General features: G+C 42.6%; 1 protein-coding gene across 7 annotated transcripts in view; it reads right to left on the minus strand.

Annotated features, from left to right (window-relative positions):
• Window positions 1–14583: 14583 nt before the first annotated feature.
• The window catches only part of MCOLN2 (mucolipin TRP cation channel 2), a 35098-nt gene continuing 26366 nt past the window's right edge, over window positions 14584–23315 (minus strand). For 4 of the 7 annotated variants that reach the window (XR_016442440.1, XR_016442441.1, XR_016442437.1 and 1 more), the window contains 4 exons: window positions 20656–20862; window positions 19131–19249; window positions 18333–18460; window positions 14584–15178 (listed from right to left, as the gene is read on the minus strand). Coding sequence is in view for 1 of the 7 variants with exons in the window: in XM_090048169.1 (XP_089904295.1) it covers window positions 15133–15178; window positions 19131–19249; window positions 20656–20862 (372 nt within the window). In the remaining 6 variants the exon portion in view is untranslated. Of the gene's footprint in view, window positions 15179–17387; window positions 17491–17589; window positions 17689–18332; window positions 18461–19130; window positions 19250–20655; window positions 20863–23315 lie in introns of all 7 variants that reach the window. The other 3 variants (XR_016442438.1, XR_016442439.1, XM_090048169.1) reach the window with 3 other exon arrangements.

The following is a 23315-nucleotide window of genomic DNA, read 5'->3' on the forward strand; positions in this document are numbered from 1 at the left end:
CAGTGTTTCTCAACCTGTGGGCCGTGACCCATAATTGGGTTGCAAAAATATATAAAAGGGTTGCAAATAAACTTTAAAAGTGGTTTCTCCTTTAAAGGAGAAAAACATGGGAAACGGGGTTTTCCTTGCAGGCCTGCAAGGGGCTGCTTGGGGGGTCCCCTGCTCCACATCCCTCACCCCACACACTGGTAGGGCAGTGGGGCAGGAGTGAGGGACACTGGGCTGGGACTGGCCATCAATGTTTACAAATGGGTCCTGGTATAAAAAAGGTTGAAAACCACTGGTCTACACCATATATTCTAGTTATCTAGGGAAGGCTTTTCAGTTGCATGGAAAAAGCCTCTTTTTTTGTTTCCAGCTGTTAACTTGTATTTAAAGACTGTAAAATACATTAAATACTTTGCCACTATTACTTTCCCTGTAATCAATTACTGTAGTTGTCACAAGAATGTTATAAGATCTCCAAGAAGAGGGATGGTGCCGGCATGAAAATGATGTTGTGCATCCTATAAATAGATTGTGAAGGGGTGTAAAACATACATGCCATTTTTTTAGCTAGTTAATGATTAGCTAATGAGCCATCCAAAATGGTTAGTTTCCACAATAGTTTCCAAATATTTGAAAGACTGCCATAAAGGAAAGAGAAAAATTATTCTACCTTGCCACAAACTTCATAAATTTAAGATTTTTTTCTATGAGACTTAATATAACTGTAAAAATAGTGGGGAAAGAGGAAGAAGTTGGTCCTAGGAAGCTATGGAATCTCCTTCATTGCAGGTTTTGAAGGAGCTGGATAGGCATCTACTTGGGATGGTATAGGTATAGTGCGCATCCTGCATATGTGAAGGGGGTTGGAATAGCTGACCCTTAAGGTTCCTTCCAACCTTATGAGTCTACTATTATTTATAGATACAAATTATTAATAAATTGTCATTTTTGTTGTGCAATAAAGTACTACTGCATAAATCTTCCAAGCCCTGATTAACAGCAAAACAAAGAAGCAAGTCACCATATTTAAGAAACCTCACACTGTACAAACTATGGGGCTCTAAAAAGTCCACCTCCAGAAAACAACACTAGATCCATGAAAGAAGTACATCTAAAGATTTAGAGACCTATGCCTCCATCTTACACTTCACTTCATCTTCAGGGCTACTTACCTGCATATTTGCAGAACTGAGACTTTAATTCTTACTTTTTCAGGAAACCTGGGAACAGATGAGAGTTTTTTAGAAAATAAACTCTTAATTCAGGTGTTCGGAAATCAGTACCGGGGATAACACAAAAACGTATAAAGATTGGATAGAAGCTTGAGGGTAGATCACAGTAGAAACTATCCTGCTAGAAATGCAGGCAGCTTCAAGTTCAGCCCCACCACCCAAGAACATCAATAAAAGCTAAAGCTAATCTGTTCTCCATTTTTACCTTTCCATGCCCATCCCCCCTTCATCTTTGCCTCTTTTCCTCCTGCTCCATCTGAATCTCTTTGTTCATTCCCTGCTTTACCTGTGACAGGTACAGATGTTGTCTGTGTTGTATCAGGGTTGACAGTAGTCTTATGTAGAGATTTGTTGATGGATTGTATAGGATGGTTTGGTTAGAGATGATCCTGCTTCAGACAGGAGACCTCAGAGATCCTTTCCAGCCCTCTACAATTCTCTGCTTAACCCTTCTTTCTTCAATATCAATGGTCTTCTTTTGCAATCACTTCACTACTTTTCCATTTCCCTCCCTTCTTGTCTAGCCATAATAAAGAGAAGCCATTCTTTTCAGATAATTAAAAAAATCTTTTGTAAATGGAAATTTATAGTCCCATTTCCAATACTATGGATGATCCCCATATCACTTAGCATAGGCACTATCATTTAGGATTCAGCTGCTACACTCAAGTTTGTAAATGTATAAAAATCAAGAATTAATATGTACCAGATTTACTGTTCATTTCCAACTCCATAAAACTAGAAAATGGATGACAAGCTCCAGTAATTTGGTCTTGATTAATCAAGAGCTATTTAATCTTTTTCCTGAAACACAAAAGGCCAAATGATCAAAAGATATGAAGTAGTTTCTGCAATACATTAGTGACCTCTCTAATGTATCAGGGAACAACCATAATCAGCTAGCAAAGTAATAATGCTATTCAAAAATTTAAAAAATCAGTATTGGGAGGTAAAAAAGCTGTACCACCATGCCATAAAAATTAAGTTTTTAAATATTTTAAACAAAGTACAAAAAGGGAAGATTTTCTTTTCTTTGCCATTCATCCAGCATTCCTCCTTGCTTTTCAAGGTGATAAAACTTAGGCCACAGTTTTGACAGGTCACAATTAGTGCACTACAACAGGAAAAATGCAGATCAAGTCAGAAAAGTACTTCCAGCATTTCCTTTTATGTCTTCCAAATGCTGATGATGATTCAGTGGCTGATACTGCAAACACAAGAATAGGGTATGTACAAAGAGAAGTGTTAACTCACAATATATTAGGAAAGTAAAGTCCTTACAATTGCTTTGTACCCAATTTTTGAATAAGCATACAAATATCACATGCTCAATACTCAGCTCAGGACCCTTTTTCAAAACCTTGCTTACCACAAAGCTCATAAAAAAAACACCCAGTCTAACAACTACCACATCACATTTCTGTTAAGCATCCTTAGCAGGATTAGAGGGCTGGAATAAGACCAGTAAATCCATATATGAGCAACATCTCCCTGGCATTGTTTACAGTTTACTGTCTAGCAGGGCTAATAATGTGGAAAATCTTCTCCTCCTCTGTTTCAAAGCTATCTGCCACTGCCTAGAAGATTCATATGTTACAAGTCAGGTAGTCAATTTTTTTAAATCAGCTACGGATTTTGTCTCCCCCATTTCAAAAGGGGCACAAATGTACAAAGCCTTGATGTTTTCAGCGTTTATGGAAGCTGCAGGCTCAAGCATCTCAAAACCAAGTGAACAAAAATTAAACTACTTTTGACCATTTGATCCATATGTGCTCTTGAATATGCAGGGGGGGCGTTGATTCTCAAAAAGGAGATTATATTTTCCAAGGTAGCTCACATCTGCTTCCCATTTAGATCAGTTGACTTTGGCTCATCTCCATGAAACACTTCAAAGACAGAAACAAACAATTAAAAGTTGATGCCCCTCTCCTTTTTTTCCTACTGTTGATCTAAGAACAGATAGCTTTTGAGTGTGGGACTGTGACTTGAATTCCATGTTGCCCAGACCCTTTTAGATTAATGCAATAAGATTCAAGACAAAGTTCAGCCCTCAAAAACAGCTGCAGTTCCAGCAAAGTTAAAAATTTGGTCTAAAAGACCTGAATTGGTTCCACCCCGGGAAGGTATCTACGAAGTACTGAGCAATGCTATAGAAGACCTTTAACCTGGAATAGGTTATTTGGAGTGGGCTCTTCCAAAGCCTGAGGATTTTCCTTGTGGCACTGCAGTGAAGTCACTCCTTGAATAGCTTGTCCCCCTGGCACAGGGGGGCAGAGGGCCAAGGGCCAACAGAGGCAAAGGGCCAAGATTCGTATTTACTCTCATCCACAAACCCAATGCAGACTGAAACTGTCACTCACCTCCTTTCCAATGCCACTGTGTACTATACCCAATTACTTCTGATAAAACAATGCTATACTAAGTTTAGAACTGTGTTCCACTTCTATTTAATCCTGGCATGTGCCTGTCTTTTCCAGTAAACTTTACCTCCCTTAAGCATGCAAGCATTGGACTTCTCCCTTTGCTCAGATCTCAGTCAGTACCTCATAGGAAAGACACAACAGGCACAGATGGTGTCCTTCAGATTTGCTTAAGACTGAAAGGTTTCCTATTCCTCCCTGGCTTGCACTGCAGCTATTCCTCTTGTCCACCTAGAGAAAATCAAACAGGAGGTTATAGCACAAGTCAGGAGTTCTACAGAGTCCAGGTGAACTTGCAGAATTACTGACAAGTGGCTTCAGAACGCCAACCCTGATAGATACCAGAGCCAAAATCATCCCTTATATACAAGATTTCACAGAAATTCCTCATTTTGTCCTAGATTTTGCAACTATGTTTTATAGAAAAAAAAATAATCTCAGGGTTGCATTTAACCATAATATCCGTTTAAATCTGTTCTCCAGAAAAATGGCAATTTTTCCTGCCATCATTAACACTGACCATATTACACTGGGATTCAAAGTCCAAATTGGCCAACTCCCCTCATGTCAACTGACATTTGCCTCAGGAAAGCCCCCAGGACTAATCTTTTGAGGATGGAAGAAAGAACACAACTCCTGCTTTTGAAAATTTCCTTGGAACTGCCATTTATATCAGTGGGACTGAGTTTGCATGAAAGAGGCCAACATCTGTCTTTTGATGGGCTGTGCCATTGTCCATCTGCCCAGACAACAGTGTCAGTGAAGGGGGAAACCCCACCCCCCCAAAACATTATTGAAGCAGTTCAAGGATACTGTCTACATAGCCTTATTAACCACAATGATTAGAAGCAGCAAGTTATGTATTATTTCTCCTGGGATTAAATGAACACTGCAGGCAAACCCAGCCCAATAAAGCCTGTGTGTGGTGCTGTGCAGTTCTCATTTTCACAGCATGCTGCCCAAACACAGATGATGAGCTGGATTCAATTTTGCACTGAGAACCTGTGGTCCCTCATCATCATTTAAGAATGGAGATAGCCCATTTGTAGCACTATCTTGAATGCAGATAAGGCTGCCTTATAACTAGGTATTTTTCAAAAGGTCCTACTAAATGGCTGTTGCTCAGGGAGTTCATTCAGGCACAGCTATATTGGGAGGGGCAGAGGGAAGGCCCCTTGTTACAACTTTGCACCTATACTTGCAATTATAAAATGTATAGCTATTAAAGAAGTCAACTGGAAGCTTCAGAGTCTCCTTCAGCCAATTGTTTAGAATTCTAAAAAATACTGACTTCATTAACACAACACGACATGTCCAGCAGTTTAGAAAAAGAGAAGTGGCTTGACCAGTGCACCTCCCTGTAGGGAATGCATAAGGAAGTAGATTTTTCTCTGACCGCGTTTTTCTGTGGCATTTGCTATTGTATATGTGCAGCAGAGGCTAAAGTGATTTGAACAGCGTAGGTGAAAATGACACTTCAGCAGGCAGTTTTCAGCAGCAGGTAATACTCAGAATATTTTTGCTTCAGTAAGGAGGCAGCGCTGCCCACTTGGCAAATGCTGCCCTAGTTGTGAAGTGTAAGCTAGTGGCTGAACCTCAGGAGGTTTCAGAACTGCTGCCCAGTAAGAGATCCAGGTACAGGGGGAAAGGAGTGGGGTCTTGCCTTCCTACACCCCCAACTTTGGCTGTGCTGCACCTATGCAGTGAGCTCTGAGCTAACTACCTGAGCTCACCACCTGCTCAGGGCAGGGTCTGGCCAGAACCTCTGCTTTCAGGTGGAGGATGCTGCTACTGTTCACCCTCCCCCCAAATTCAGCCACAGGAGAAAGCAAAGGATGAGTAGCAGTGGCAGCAGCAGCAGCAGCACTCTCCTGCTGGGCTCTAAAACTGCGCAAAAACAGAGGCTGCGGCCAGACATCACAGCAAGAGCTCATATATGTGGGACAGGCAAGGGGGTGTGTGACCATGTCACTACAACCCCTCTGGATCCACCCCTGTTGCTGCTGTCAACCTCTCAGGCTTAAGAGACTTTTGATACAAATATTTCCAGAGTGGAATAAGTCATTGTAGGACCTGACCTGTAAATGATCCTTGCCACAATATGTTATAGGGGCCATCTGGGAGTGATCACTAATGAAACCAAGATATAAAACCACTGGGCTGTTCCTAGGTTGGTGACAATGAATCAGGCCAAGAAACTTAACAGATACACAGTAAGAAAATGCTGCAGACAGAAGAAACTGCTTTACAGTGTGAGACTGAGCTCAATCTGTCCGGTTTATCAAAAAAGGAAATTGAGAGGTGACTTGATTATAGCATATAATTACTTCTTTGGGAAAAGGAAAATTACTAACAGGATTTAAACTGCAGAGAAAAGTAAAACAAAAACCTACAGGCTGAAAGGATGAAGCCAGACAAATTCAACATTTAGCTCTTGAACACAGGAACCGGCTAACAGGAGAAATGGTGAGTTCTTAATCTCTTGATGTCTTCAAATCAAGCTTTGAAGCCTTTACAGAAAATATGCTTTAATGAAACACAGGTCTGATTTAGTAAAAGGGCAAACACATGAAACTCAGTTGTTTGTGATACACATGTCAGACTAGAGAGGATGTAATGGTCTCTTCTAGCCTCGCATTTTAAACCCTCTAGCCTGTTCTCCCATCAAGGTCTTAGTTCTGCATTATAATCCATATCAGTGTATTGCTGAGTCTATTATTATATTTATAAAGTGTGAACCAAGCCTTCATGCAGCATAGATTATGATTCGTAACAGTATTATGGTGCTTCTGTTGTTACTAATTATTTCTGAAGCATTCTGGAAAACTGAAGCACTCCCCACTGAGCTGAAGAAAGGAGAAAAAAAGTGATCCTGGCAATCATCAGCTGATAAACTTCAATATTCAGGGAAAATATATAAATAAAGTCCATGAGTTTTAGAGAGCAAGGGAAAGACAAGAAGTAAATCACCCAGATTAAGCAGCATGAAGAAAAATGGACACGTACCTTTGTCCTGTTCCTACAGACAGATGTTGGGTCATAGTCCCAAAAACCTTAGAATCCAAATAAATTCCACTCCTTTTTGGTAACTGTTTTAATGCCAACTCGCTTGTCTTTTACAAAATTATTTCAGTAAAAGGACTAAATAAGAAACAGGGACTGCAAGTCAGAAAAGGCTGGGCACTTGCTAATTGAATATGTAAAATACACATAATTGAATATGTAAAATCCAAAAAAACCTCAGATTGGACACCTAACAGTGGATGAAATTCAAACCTTGTTCGCTACATTGACTGCTTCAGAGAAAGAATGAACAATGAAATACTCAACAACAAACAACACAATCTCTCCCTCTCAGAAAGAAGGGCCATAGACTCTCTAAGATCCCACCACCAAATCGTAATAAAACCAGCAGATAAAGGAGGAGCTATAGTTATCCTCAACCGTGAAAGCTACATAGAAGAAGCCAACAGACAAGTCTTTGCCACTACCTACTATAAAAAACTAGAGGAGATTTTACTCCTCTTTTTTCCTCAAAACCACCATCACATCATTTCCACCAGAACTACAAGAAAAACTTCAGACCCTGATCCCTCCACTACCCAATCCAGGGACTTTTTACCTGCTTCCTAAAATCCACAAACAAGGAAACCCTGGCAGACCTATCATTTCTAACCATGGAACCCTAACAGAAGAAATATCAGGTTTCATCAAATCCATCTTAAAACTGCTCATCACCCAAAGACTGAGTTTCATCTCAAGACACAACTGACTTCCTGCAAAAACTCAAAAACATAGACCACCTTCCCAGCAATACCCTCCTAGCCACCATGGATGTCACTAGCTTATACACCAACATCCCACACCAGGATGGCATCCAAGCCTGCCTCACATATCTACAAGAACGAGATTACAACTCAGAGTACAGACCTCAGGTTATCACTGAACTCATCACTTCATCCACACAACAACTTCAGTTTCAACAACCAACACTTCCTCCAGACCATGGGCACAGCTATGGGCACCAAATGGCCCCACAATATGCCAAACTTTTTATGGCCCACCTAGAAGACTTCCTCAAGAACTGCACCATCAAACCCTTTCTATACTTGAGATACATAGATGACATCTTCATCATTTGGACAAAAAACCCTGCAGTATCTGATTGATTTCCACGACAAATTCAACAATCATCACCCTCCATCAGACTATCACTTGAATACTCTAACACCAGCATTTCCTTTTTGGACACCATGATCAATATCCAAGATGGCAAAAATTCAAACCACCATATATAAGAAACCCACAGACCACACAATATCTACACAGAACCAGCAATCATCCTGAACACACCAAGAAAGCTGTAATTTACAGCCAAGCTGTCTGATACCACCAAATATGCAGCGAGGAGATACCCATGATTGCCACCTCACAAATATCAAAAAAGCCTTCAGCCAACAAGAACACTCCTCCAGAGAGAGGTCACACTTTTGAAAGAGCTGCCCAGATACCACGTGAAAATCTGCTGCAGTACAAAAAGAAAATCCCCACAAATCACACCATTAGTTATGACACATCACCCTTCCCTGGAACCTACATGGAAAATCCTCAAACAGCTGCAACCCATACTAGAAGAAGACCCCATTCTTAAAGAGATCTTTCCAGAACCACCCATCCTAGCCTTTAAACAAGCACCAAACCACACTAACCTCATCACCAGAAGCAAACTCCCTATGACCCAAACCACACCTAATGGATCCAGACCATGATAAGACAAGAAATGCAAAACCTGCCAACACATCTCCCCCCTCCTCCACAATAACTACACCCCACAACAGAACCATCACCATTCCTGGATCTTACACCTGCACCTCCAGAAATGTTATACATCTCATCCAGTGCACCAAACGCCCTGACAGAAAATATGTAGGAGAAACCAAACAACAACTGTGCACCAGAATGAATGCACACTGAAAATCTATCAAACACAAGAACACCCAACTACCTGTGGGGGCACACTTCTCACAAGTCAATCACTCCCTCTCCCATCTCTCAGTTCTAATCCTCAAAGGGAACTTACAAAACACCTTTCTTAGACGAGCCTATGAACTTCACTTCATAAATCTACTGGATACAAAAAATCATGGACTCAATATAGACATTGGATTTATGACACATTGCAACCTGCCTGACATCTGATTCACCAGGTACCTGCCTGACCTGACCTCTTACTTTCTTTTTTCTGCCCCCCCTTTTTCCCCTCCCCTCCCCTACTTTTCTGCCCTTTGTCTTCCTTGATTTCCAACAATTTCCTTTTTCACAGACAGCCTCTTTTTTACCTTGTATTATTTATACCACTGTAGTGTTGACTCCCTTTGGCATTCCCATTCCCCCCATGCTTTCCCTCCCTCACCTGCTTACCTTTTGTTTGTCTAATTTCTACCTATTTATATTTTCACTGACATCCTGTCACACTTTTAGCTTCTCTCATTCCTGTTTTCCTGATCTCCTACTTTCACTGACAGCCTCTTTTCTACCTTGTATTCTATCACTGCAATCAATGTCTCCCTTTGGCTTCCCCTCCCCCCCCACCTTCCTTACCTGCTTTACCTTTTGTTTTTCTAATTTACATTTTCACTGACATCCTGCCACTCTTTTAGCTTCTCTCTTTCCTTGAAGTCTCAGACCACCAGACACTCCCTATGCCTGAAGAAGGGTGACCGTGCCCAAAAGCTTGCTCAGAACTTTTTTCCAACTACTCAGTCTAATTAAAGATATCACATCTGCTCAAAGAGCCTTGCCTGCCTAAAATACACATTAAAGTTTACTTGAAAACTGATGACTCTATAGCCTACCCTGCTGCAGGGCAACCACGAAAGCCTGAAAACTACTTTTGTGTATATGACAGTTTACACATAAGCAAGGACAATCTGTGTATTTTTTTCATCTTCTGCCAAGCTAGTACAGGACCTGGATATCAGTGCACATATAGAATACTAGAGCATGCTGTCATGGGCCCCAGTGTTTCGTTTCTCTCCCTGAGATTTGTAGATGAACAGTCACGATTACACTCCTTCTAAAGGGCAGACCCTATGCATTACTGTATTGCGCTAACATTTCATGGTATGGATTCCCACCCCACAAAGAATATCCCACCTTTTGCCAATGTTGCTTTGTGCCACACCCTGACCAACTTATCCATGGTTGTTTATTCCCAGAAGCACAGCTAAAATACCCAATAATGCTAAACCACATCACTAAAATGTCCAGTGAAGGCTCTTACTAAACCAACAAGTTAGAAAAAGGATCATTGTTCTTAGTTGCACTTTATCTTGCAAGTTCCCAGACAGATATAGTTACCACCTTATCCCACCACCCTTAATTGTCCAAGAATCGTGCCCCACCATTATCTGCTTCTCAGCCATTCCTGCTGTTACTTGCAGGCTGGCACCATCACTAGATTTGATGAAATTGTCCCTCAGAAACAATGGAGAATAAGGTCTTGGCTGTAAAGGAAAAAAAAAAATCCTAATATAATTCAAAAGTATGAATTTAAACAGACATTGTTAACAGAGGAAGGCTTGCTTCTATCAACTTAGTCATTCCCACATACAAGGAACAGTCAGAAAGTAATGTCTGTTAATTTCAGTATCTTAAATCAGCCACAGACATGGAGGATTATTTTTTCTTACTGAATTCTTACCGAAAGAAAGCACAGTAAACTTTTAGAGATCTCTGTTAATGCCCTGAAACACTGCATGAAAAAAGCCCAAGAGACATGCCTGAGTGGCTGCTTCTGCATTACAATATTAGGCCACACATCAGCTTGCACACCAGAGGTATGGACTGTATTGTCCCAAGCTCTGCATCTTGGAGGATGAAGAGCTGACTCTGAGAGCCCTGTGGGTGCGGTCCAGCAGAGGAGCTGACAGTGTTGCACCTTGCAAGCATTTGTATTTTCAAGTCCTCTCCCTTCAAGCCCTCTATGTAGTTCCTTTCCAAACAGAAATCTGATGCTCAGCATCCACAGACAAGGCAGCTCAGAGGAACATCCAGCCAGGGGTGCTATCACCACAGAATTCTTCTGGGTATGAGAAGAGTTGGATGTGCAAGCCAGCGCAGCGTTTCCCAATCTTCTTTGCAGAGTGAAGTGTAAAGTTAAGATGCATTAATTTCTTGTCTTCCATTTCCAAGAGTGGGTTTGCTACACAATGTCTGACAATTGAGACTTGGGATGAGACTATCATAACATCTCCAATCTCTTTATTTTTTGGCAAAAAAAGTAGATTCATTCCAGGGAGGGCTCGAGTTCTCAGATGAATAAGCCTGGTGCAACTCCACTAATATCCAGGGAGCCAATCCCAGAGCTCTGTAATGTAATGAAGCACAGTTTTATGCTGTCTTTCCTTATAAAGCGCTCCTTAAAGTTGTTATTACTCAAGAAGGAAGAAAACCTATTTTGCATTTTTTTCCCTGACTATCTACATTAGTGGTCTATCTAATTCACCTCACATCTTTGCTTCAGTACTACCTGGCTTACCCGAATACAGGTAGCCAGCCCCCTGGTCAGGGCAAAATTGTTATAATTATGGTAGGTATCTCAGCTACCCAAACGCTAGAACTACTGTGGTCAGCAGTTTGTAGTAAACCTACCTATATTAGAAGACACATACAAAGCCCTTTAAGTTTAGTCTGAACCCTCCTGGTGCCAGTTAGTTATGAATTAACTGCTAAAAGATTTCCTCTTAATTACCAGATCATGTAATGGCTCTCTAGCCCATTGTCAAGTTCACTGATTTAGGATTTAGGACTACAAGGACCCCAAGTCTTAGGTATCTTGCATCCATCTTTTAAATTAGTGGTTTTCAACCTTTTTTCATTTGCAGACCCTTAAAAATTTTCAGATGGTGATTTGGACCCCCACTTGAAATTTTCAATGGAGGTGCAGACCCCTTTGAATTGTAAGTGTGGGTATTCACATATTTTTGATTGATCATAATCCTCTTTCATGGACCCCTTAGACAGTAATAGTAATAGAACAGGTTTCGTCATTAGGCAATGGATACCTGTTCAGACTAATCAAGGTTTGTGAAAAACAATCTATCCTTTGCAAGAACAGCTCTTTATTGGATCATAGAGAAGTAGGGCTCAAAGGGACCTCACAAGGCCACATAGTCCCTCTCCCTGCTCAAGGCCAGATCATTCCTGACTAAACTATCCTAGCCAAGCATCCACCTACCCTGCTTTTGAAAACTTCCAAGGATGGAGATTCCATAATTTCTCTTAGTAGTCTATTCCAATGCTTGATCACCCTCATAGTCAGAAAGTTCCTCCTAATCCCCACACTAAATTTCCCCTCCTACAGCTATTGCTCTTCGTTCTGACTCCTACAGACACAGAGAAAAGCCATCTTCATCATCTTTATAACTATAGTATTATAATTATATTATATTAATTAAATTATCTGGCTGGAGATCCCCACCCACGGTCTTCTCTTCTCCAGCCTGAATAACCCTAGCTCCTTCAGCCTCCCTCATAAATCTTGCTTCTCAGGATACCAGTCATTTTTGTTGCTCTCCACCGGACTCTTTCCAATCTGTCTCCATTCTTCTTGCAGCATGGGGTCCTAAACCAGAAACAGTATACCAGGTGAGGCCTCACTAGTGATGTACAGAGTGGAAGAACCACTTTCCTTGAATTGCAAGTGACATTCCTGTTGATGCAACCCAGTGTGGTTTTGGCCTTCTGCAACAAGAACACCCTTTTGGCTCATATTCAGTTGATGGTCTACAGTAACCCCCCAGCTCCTTCTGTGCAGTACTTCACCATAAGCAGCAGAAGGCTGGGGCTAACAAGGCTTAGCCCTCAGACACAGGCAGCAGTGGCAGTGCAGAGCATCACAGGGCAGCCTGGGCTCCGGCTCGGGCTCGGGCTCAGGGAGGCTGCAGCAGCATGGGGAGGGGCACACACAGACACAGAGAAGCAGCCAGAGCCTGCAGGTGGTCAGGAACTCAGCCTGGACGGGCCATGTGTGGAGCAGTGCGTGGCAAGTAAATGTGGGGAAGGGAAGCAGCACAGGGGAGGAAGGGGAACTGGGGGGGTCAGGGGGGCACAGATCATGGCCTCCACAGTGAGGGAGGGAGTGGGGCAGAGGAAGGGGAAGGAGCTGGGGTGAATTGAGTCCTGGATGGATAGTGAGAAGGTTGGAGTCTGGGCAGCCCATCCAGGGCTGTGGGGGGCAGGCTCCCACTGCTGGCATGGGGGGCATGTGCCCCCCCAGATCTGTGTGCAGTGGAGGTGGGCTGCTGCTTTGAGCTGGGCTCTGTGCCCCGCTGCTGGTGATCTGGCAGCCGTAAAATGCCATATGCCTCCTGCACGCTGGCTGCACCGCGTCCCCTGCCCACCCAGCGGTGGGAGGCCCATGGCATAGTGGGGCACAGAGCCCAGCCCTCTGTGGCAGCCTGCCTCCAACCTAAACAGATCTGGAGGGCATGTGCCTCCATACCTGCCCCAGGAGCGTGTACAATGGCTGGAGGCTCCACCCCCATCATGCCCCTGGATGAGCTGCCTGGACTCTGACCCTCCCATGACCTGCCTTGGGGCCCCATTCACCTCAACCCCTGCCCCACTCCCTCCCTCACTGAGGGGGCCTTGATCTGCCCCCCCCCCCACCCCTTTCCTCCTCTGCACCCCTTCCTGTCCACAGATTTACCTGCTGAGTGATACCTGTGTGCATCTGTCCATCTGTCTGTCTGTGTGTGTCTATGTGTATGCGTCCATGTCTCTGCATGTGTGTATCTGTGGGTGTAGAAGTATCTTTTAAGTTTAAAGTTTTACTCAGTCCCCCCAAGTAATATTTTCTCCCTGCATCTATGACTTCAGCCTAACGCAGGAGTGGGCAAAATGGTAGATCCACCCAGCAGCCAGGCTCCATTTCCCAGCAGCCCCTGCCCACGTCACTGCAGCTGGTTTCCATGGAGAGCCCATGAGCAGCAGGGTAGTGCAGGGCTGGGGTTTCCATGGAGCCCAGTCCCAGCAGTGCTGGCAGGGTGCACAGCTGGCCGGGGAGCTGCTCTGGGGCCAGGGCTGGGATCTTGCAGTGGTGACATCACGGTCTAGAGCTGAGGCACAGCCGTGATCCACTGCCTACATGCTCCTGCCCAGGATGTGCGGGCAGCAAATTTCAGCTCTGGATCGGCTCCAGACCATGCTGTCACCACCACAGGATCCCAGCCCCAGAGCAGCTCCCCACCCAGCCATGTATCCTGCCAGCACTGCTGGGGCTGGTCTTCATGGAAACCCTGGCCCCATGCTGTCACGGTTCTGCCGCTCATGGGGTCTCCAAGCAAACTGGCCACAATGATGTGGGGAAGGGCTGTTGGAGTCCACCATGGGCCTGATCCAGCCCAAAAGCCAACTTTGGCTACCCCTGGCCTAACCACTCATTCTCCAGTCTGCATTTGTGCTTGTAATCATTCCATGCCCAAGTGTAGGACCTCGCACTTGTCATTCTTGAATCTCATTTAATTGATTGTGGACTATTTCTCTGGTTTATTCAGGTCAGTCTGGATCCTTGCTTTACTCTCCAAAGTATCTGCAATTCTACCCAACTTGGTGTCATCTGCAAATTTGTTAATTGTGCACTCAATCCTACCATTTATAAAGATATTAAACAACATCTGATACTTGCTGTGAAAAAGGTTCCAACCACACAATATCAAGTGTAGATTAATTTACCTATGATTATGTTGATAGTAAAGTGCCGAAATTAATACATTATCTGCAAATCATCCACACGAAAAAATTAGGGAATAGTGGAGGAAGCCTCCAGCCAGAAACAAAGTAGACAAATAGCTCTGTTTTCTAGAAGAGAAGAGTAAGTAATCTATATATAGTTTAACAGTTAAAAAAAAAAAATTAACACACAAGAGCAAGAACAGCAATTATTTTGTACTTTTGTGCAAGTCTGCATATTACATAAATTTATTTCAATGCACCAAATCTTTTTTGTGGTAAACAAATTATAAGTCTCATGTCTGAATACATTCATTCACATGAATGAGCCATACATTTCCCTTCTGAGAATTGCAATATTTTACATTGTCCTTAAAAACAGGCAGATTAAGTCTTCAAATACTGTTCTACATTTTTTTTTAAGAAATAGATTATCAGTTTGCAGCCTGACCTTGACTGGTGTTGAGCAACCCAAGCTCCCACAGAGATTTCTCAGGGTTAAGCCTTCTCTATGGTTGTGGAACCCAGAGTGAGAGTAGCTGTCAGTGCTTTCTATTCCCCAGTAAAGGCAAGTCTTCAACTTCCACCATGGTCAGCCAGCTGACACCAGTGAGTAGCAGCTTTTTCTTCTCCCAACACTAAGTGTTTTAAGTCCGTTTACAAGGAAATGATGGATCTCTTGGCAATTTTGGGGAAAATTTTCTGCCAAAGTTGCCTCTCTTGCACACTCTTGAGCAGCAAGCTTCAGTAGCAGGTCATCAATTAATAAGTATCAAGCTGTCATCACTTTGTCGTCGTCTGTGACTAGGAAAAAAAACCACAATTCTTTATTCAATAAAAAAAGCAATATTAAATATTTAGGGGTGCCTAAATCTCTCTCAGGTGACTAAAAAGATTCTGCCCATCCTAAAAAACAAAAAAACCACAGGGTTGGAAGGAACCAAGGGATGCAGGATTTATTGTTTTTAAAACCACCCTCCACAGATGCTTAATGGGCGTCTTTCCAAAAACCTACAGCAAAGTGATTTATGAAGGTGGTTTATTATGCTCTCAGCGAAAGGAAATATGTTGGGCTATCCATTTGAAAGAGAACCCATTAAGTGATCATGAAATCAGGTAAATTCCAGTAATTTCTTGTGGCTATGAGCAATCTCTAACAAGAGAAATATTTTTTCCATCTGACAGGAAGACAGATATTCAAGACAACAATTTAAATAGAATTCTAACCCACATCACAGACAATAGATCCCCCAGTATTTGATGCATTTTCTGGGGCTCCCCTAGTCAAAAAAACCCTAGTTCAATAAAAATATAGTTTATCAGGGTACAATTTCCCAAGCCAAGCCACATTCTAACCTCCTAACCATGCCTAGGAGCAAAAGATACCCACCCTTGTTGCCCATTTTGTTCCATGATTCCCTGTTTTAATTCACCTCTCCCAGAAACTGCAGCCAACCAGCACAATTGCACACAATTGGAACTGACATCTGTCAGCAACCTAAAGCTCTCAGTCTCCTGCCTCTGGTGCTCTTTCTAGTGCCAGCTAAACCACAACTTCCTATAGCCAGGAAAGGAGAAAAGTATCCAAGTCTGCCTACAACCTAGACTAGTTTTGAAGCTGCAACTTGCTAACAGGCTCATGGAAACTCCTACCTTTGAAGCACCCAGAGAAACTACTAGGAGCCTGAGATGCCTCCCCTCCTCTCTTGCAAACCAGAGGTTTCTTTCATCCTTTCAAGGGTACATCAGGAGCAGAAAGCGTGGTTCACAAGAACTTCAGGTATAACATGGGTGGCTCTCTGTTGTTTGATAGTCTTTACGAACAGAATTTGTCATACTAGTTTGAGTCAGGATGTCAAATTCTGCTCCTCTTCCCTCAGACTATGCATACAGCATAATAGAATCGCAGTACCACAACCACCAGGGCCTCTTTACAGCTGCTAATGTCAGCAGGCAACAACTCCGAGCATATTCCAAGTGGTCTGTCTAATGCTCTAATAGGAACTCAGCATGGCCTTGATGTCCACACTTTTCTTTTTTCCTTATAGGAACACCATCTTAAAGGGACATCCTGGGACATCAATTTTATAAGATTTCTCTATAGATATGTAGGGAAACCAGAGAACAAGGCAGCTTTTTTACCAGCCTCATAACCTCCAGAGGGGCAAGAACTACCCACCAGGGTTCTAATACAAGCCTTACTCACAGATGACTCACCCTGTCCAAGTTTGCTGATGACACCAAACTATGGGGGGAGGTAAACAAACTAGAGGGCAGGGAGCAAATCCAGGTGGATTTGGACAGGCTGGGGAAGCGGGCAGAACAGAATAGGATGCAGTTTAACAAGGGTAAGTGTCATGTGTTGCACCTAGGGGGGAAGAATCATCAACACTCTTATAAGCCTGGGAGGTAGCACTCCAAGTAGCACAACTGCAGAAAGGGATCCCGGAGTCATAGTAGACTCCAAAATGAACATGAGTCACCAGTGTGATGAAGTAATAAGTAAAGCTAACTGCACTCTTTCCTGCATAAGTTGGTGCATCACAAACAGGTGTAGGGAGGTGATACTTCCCCTCTATGCAACATTGGTCAGGCCACAGCTGGAGTATTGCATCCAGTTTTGGGTGCCACACTTCAAGAGGGATGTAGATAACTTGAAAAGGGTTCAGAGGAGGGCCACCCATCTGGTTAAAGGCCTACCAGAAAAACCCTATGAGGACCAGCAAGAGAAGGCTGAGAAGTGATCTTGTGGCCATCTATAAACTCACCAGGGGGGACAGCAGGAAATAGGGGATAAGTTTACCAGGGCACCCATCAGGGTAACTAGAAACAATGGCCACAAATGGAAGGAGATCAAATTTAGATCGGATATCAGGAAAAATTCTTTACGGTGAGGGTTGCTAAAATATGGAATATGCTTCCAAGGGAGGTGATGCTACCTCCTTCCTTGGAGGTATTTAAGAGATGATTGGACAAACACCTGGCTGGGGTCATCTGATCCCAGCACTCTTACCTGCCTGGAGCAGGGGGTCGGACTCGATGATCTAATAGGTCCCTTCCAACCCTGAAGTCTATGATGGGCATTGCCAGATAACTCAGGTGATGTTCCAGGGTCTCTAGAAAGGAGGTTACTGGAAATTATTTTCCCTTATCACGGCTTGCCTTGTTTTGCTTCAAAGTTTGCAATCTGTGGAGATGTCGCTTGTTTTACCCACCTGTGGTGCCACGCACTGCATATTCAGGAATTCCCCATGCTGCTACCTTGCAGCACAGGGGAATTTTTTGATCCTGGGAGATACTGGGGTCAAAAAAACCTACACAGAAAAAAAGCAGGGTGACACGTGGCAGCACCATGCACCACCAAAAACTGGAGCCTGGCTAGCCAGAGCCATGCTCCAGCTGGCAGCCAGGCTCCCAGGTAAGGCTGCTAGGGCCAGCAAAGTTGCTGGCCCCAGCCTCCCCTACCCCACCCAGGGTAACCTGCCACACACCAGAGCTTGTGTGACACAAGCATTCCCCAGGGACAAGCAGCAGCAGCACAAGTGGCCATCTACTTGTGCTGCTGCTACTTGGCCCTTGAGAACCAAACATCCACACGTCTGGACGTGGCCATGATAGTCATATTTTGACCCTGGCAAGCACCAAATAGGTGACCCCAGCGGGTGAACATCCAGTCTCCTCTTAAAGACTTGCATGGTAGGTGAATGCACCACCTCTGGAGGAAAATTATTCCAGTCTGGACACCCTAACTATGAAGATGTTTTTCCTAGTATTAAGCCTGAAATGGTGTTCTAGGAGTTTGTGGCCATTACTCCTAGTTTTCTCCAAGGGCACCCTGGTGAACAGTTGTTCACCAAGCCCTTGATGTACTCCCATGATGTAGTGGTAAGCTGCTACCAACTCCCCTCTCAGCCTTCTCTTTTTTCAGGGTGAAGAGGCCCAAGTCCCTGAGCCTTACCTCCTACAGCTTGCCTTGCAAATCTCTGATCATACAGGTGGCTCTCCTCTGGACTCTCTCAAGTGTTTCCACATCCTTGTTGAAGTGCAGCGCCCAGAACTGGATGCAGTACTCCAGCTGCAGTCTCACTAATGCCAAGTAAAGCAGAAGAATCACTTCCTTGGTTTTACATGAGATGCATTGGTTGATACATGCCAGAGTATTGTTTGCCCTGTTGGCTACAGCATCCCACTGACAGCTCATGTCCATGCCATGGTCTTTCAGTCATGGTGCTAGTCAGTTTGGCACCACCAAGCCTGTAAGTATGTTCGGGATTGTTCATCCCCAGATGGAGCACTTTACATTTCTCAATATTAAACTTCATCTGGTTCCGATCTGCCCAACTTGCCAGCCTGTCTAGGTCCGCCTACATCTGCAGCCTATTTTCAAGTGTGACCACTGAAAGTTTCAGTTCTATGCACTTTTCTGACCTCACTAGTCTCTCCCAGTGCACTTACCAACACTGCCTACCTCTTACAGTATTTTTCACCTGTTTGTCTCAAAGCACATTACAAAAAAAAGTTGCAATTAAACACAAAATTGCCTCTTTCCCCTTCCCCTACCATGATTACATTTAAGGAAATAACTAGGCTGTCAAACACAGGAGAAAAAAGGGGTAGTATAACTCAGGAAGCTGACCATTCTATACCTAGATTTCTGGGGTACCTGCAGCAGTGAAAAACTATACTGGCAACAGAACCAACTCTAAGGCGCTTAAAAAAGTACAGTTCATAGAATCAATACAGCAACTGTACTAACCTTCCACAACAGCAGATGAAAGGTACAGAAGCCTGCAGTTCTTTTCCATACTCTATGCTACTGCATTCTTTTAGGAATTCATGAAGATCTGTCACTGGAAGGCCATTTTGTTGGTATTTCTGGAAAATAGAACACCTTAGAGTACATAAAAAAATCATCCCCTGCAACAATGTTCTAAGCCTACCAGAATGGTGTTGAAATTAGTGCTGCAAACTACATTAATAGATGAAGCTGTCCCTACTGCTGAGAGCAGCACAGCTGGAAGAACAGAAGAAAAGCTATTTATATAAAAAAAAAAAAAAAGAAAGAAAGAAATATGGTTCAGATATTCCCTTTTAAGCCTTTCTTGTATAGCTTCCTGGATACATTTATTTTTTTCTTTTTTTAAATAAGAACAGGGTCTTTGCCCACTCCTACAAATTAGCAGTAAATATAGTAATTTATACATTGGGTTGTGATTTATTAAACAACGCTAACTGCAACTTTCTGAATGCCTTGAAGCAGAAACCATGAGCAATGACTTAAGTTTTGTCAACACTTCTTCTAGATGATGTTATCTAAGATACTTCAACATACTGACATTCAACTAGTTCTCCTTTAAGTATTTTGAATCAAAGGAAATAAACAAGGTGAACCCTATGCCGCCTCAGTTTACCTGACCAACCAAGAAACTGTCAACCAATCATGTTTTGAAATGCTTGGAGAAAAAAAGCCTTTGGCTACCATACTTCATATACTTCCACTGCTTAGCTACTACTACCCTGTTGTATACCTGGCAGGAAGACACAGGGACAATAACCAGAGGCTGGTTTCTAAATAAAGCCTTCCAACTGGTCACCCAAATCACCAGGAAGCAAGTATGTAACAACAGATGGTACTACTAAATAAGGGAGATACCTTTAGAGAAAAAGAATGAAGGGAGCAATCTGGAGATAGGGGTATTCTCTGACCCTGCGAGTGCTGTGGTCCTAGCTTGTTATTAATTAGCACAGGTAATACCATTCAGTGAGCAACTGATGGTTGCAGGATTCAGATCTGTGCTGTTAAGCTATTTTAACTGATCTGCTTCTCTCCCTCTCTCCTTCTTCTCCACTAGTGTTGGTATATCCTGGGGACCAGCTTCAGCCAAATGTTTTGCTGCTACGCAAATCCTCTTAGACATCTAGTAAAAAATCCCCAGCTCCATAGAACAAGCATTTCAGATTTTAACCTTCCCCTTTTTCTCCCTCAAGCTATTGTTCTGACCCAGAAGTTAAACTCAGGCAAGAGTGGAAAGTGGGAGAGAGAAGGTGCATATTAAATTACTTTTTCATACCAGTCCCTGGATGAAAGAAATTCACTCTATTTGTCCCCCCACAGCCCACCCCACATATATTAAGCTCAAAGTTTTTGGTTATCCTCACTATGCATTAAAATCACTCAGCACCTCAGGAGCCCTTTCATTTGTTCAGCATTATGGTTTAACTAATGAGAGTAAATGTGGAATAATTAATTAGAAGAGAGAGTAACAGAGACAAAGATTTACCTTTATAGTGTCATAGGAATCTGTAATGAGTGCAATAAAAAGGCTGAGGATCATGTATATAAACAAACTAATGAAGGAATACAGATATAGTCGACTGAATAACCACACCAAGGTGCTCTTCTGTTGTATTTGAGCGAAAGTTGCAAACATGTCATCACCATTCACCAAAGAAAACAGACATTCAGCAACTGTGTTCAGGTCTTCAAACTAGGGGAAAAGAAAAAAAGAAGACAATCAAACATAAAATAGTGACAATGACTTCATTTCCCCTCTTTTTCCCAGGTTCTAAGGTTAATTAATGCAACCAGATGAGAGGGAGGAAAAGGAAGAGGGCCAAACATTTTTCCAAGCATTTACTCAAAGCAAAATCACCCCAAAATCAAATCCATGACGGCATGATCATTTGGCTCAGAGGCAGACAGAATTCTTTTCTATGTGTGCTTGACATTTTACTTTAGTATTAGTGACAGCAAAATAACCCCTTGACACCCTGGCAGAAAATATAAACAAGTAGCCATCAAAACCTAGACAGCAGCTTTCATTAAGGTATTTTACACTGCTTATAAGGTGTAGTTCGTGCTTTTGTACACATAATGAGGAGATTAAAGGCATGGAGAGTTAGTGACTTAACACTGAGTTACTGGGAATAGAACCCAGGTCTTCTGACTCTAATTCCATCATCACTCTTTGGATGAAAGATTGAAAAATCTGTATTTAATAGCACATTGGTAGATCTGTTAGATTTCATGTGTTCTCTGTATTTCAAGCAGCACACAAATGGAGTCGCTACAGTTACTCTAACCTTTGCAAGGGGTGAGAGGCAGGAAATGGGGCAGAGGGTTTTCAGAAAAAGACACCAAGTTTTTTAATTGGTGGCATTTTAAAAATGCAATTGCAGAAACACAGGGCAACTCAATACCCATTTTCCAATTCATGCTCCAAACCTCAAACTCACTTTGAAACTCTGTTCTGTAAGAGAGAGTTGACAACTCTCATTATAAACAAAATTAAGCAATATTTAAACTAATTCATAGTAGAAGGTACTGTAAAGAAATCATTTGTTGATCCCACGGTTAAGTCATTCTGTGTAACAAGGTTCTAGACATAACAGCTATTAAAACTCAAAGACTTAAAAAGTTAACACATTGAGATTAAGTGACCAGTGTAAATTTACGGATAATGGGAGCATATTGTAACAGGAGCATCAGGACTGGTCTTGACCATGGCTCTAATGTTCTGCTCCAGGAGTGCCTTGTTTTTATTTTGATACATATTTGGCTCCACATGCTGTGACTGTACAAAATTTGGAGGAAAAAGTAAAGATTTTAAGAAAAAATGGGGGAGGGGAATTTTGGAGCAGGCTGAGTGATCTAATGCATAGCCACCTGAAACTACTTGTTCAAGCTTCTTACCTCTGAGATAGAAAAGCAGTTCAATGAACACCCAGGGAGAGAGACCTTCCTTGCTAGTTACGCTGCTCATTGGTAGCCCCTTCCCCATCACAACAGGGAATCTACCTCTTCATTGGAGAAGGCTTCTCTGAAACCACAAGTTGGGGGAATAGGGGGGAAGACAGGAGTGGAAACACAAGAGCTCCCCATAGGGCTTAAATAAACCCAGTAGGAAAATGAGTGGGGAGTTTTGTGTTACTTCCAATCCCAAGTGTCAAGGCTTGTGGGTGATACAGAAAATTCGAGATAGTGAGGAAGGGCTATCACCAAACTTTATGCTTCTCCTCCTCCTCCTCCACCTTTACCACTTATTATCCTTCCTTCATTTAAAAAAACCCAAAAAGAAACCAACAACAAAAACACAATCCTTTACTACCTACTACTTCACATAATGCTGCACATCTTTCCACTGCACTATCCTGGAGACAAATCTCACTAGATTGCTACACAAGGTTTTATTCCTGGGAGTGTCAGATTGGTGGGACATTAAGCCAGGGACTCTTCCATTATCACATTCTGCACAAGACTTTCAGAGACACTGAAGATGAGCTTGGATGAGAATCAAGTCATGCCTTTTTCAGGCTGCAGTCAAAATTACAAACACATGGTAAACCAAGGTGCCTGCACTAGGCTGTTCTGTGCAGGACAATAGTGCCCTCTAGTGAGAGATGAAACAGTTGCTAGTGCATTACAAACCACAGTCTCTAAAGGTAAAAATTGATTTCCTTATCAATATGCCACGCTGAGCAAGACAGTTTTAAAAGATAACTAGTCAAGCATTTATTTACTACACTTTTACTCCTTATACAATTAAGATGCTCACTACTTGAAGATGTGGCGAGTCAGCGTCTCAGGGAAATGCTTGATCCTTATAGTTTACTGTGTGCAATCCTGCAATCTATTGTAGGTTTTCTGGGGAGATTTCTAAAAAGCTTTAGGCAGAATTCAGTCTGCATGTACTTTAGGTGATGGCACTAAGTGCCAAGGATAAGATTAATACACATTTTGTATTTGGTTTCTTAAAATTCCTAACATAGGGGCAAGACATTACAGGTTTGTGTTACAGCATTAAAATGTTACAGCATTAAAATGATTCTCTCTTTAAAATGATGTCAAACAATGAAAAACCAGTTAATATACTGCTTCTAGTGCACATCAGCAAGTACATGATTATGAATACTCAGAAACTAATTTATCTCCAACCAGTTG

This window comes from Crocodylus siamensis, chromosome 5 (genome assembly GCF_052110815.1).
Source record: "Crocodylus siamensis isolate JL-2025a chromosome 5, ASM5211081v1, whole genome shotgun sequence".
Taxonomy (NCBI): Eukaryota; Metazoa; Chordata; order Crocodylia; family Crocodylidae; genus Crocodylus; species Crocodylus siamensis.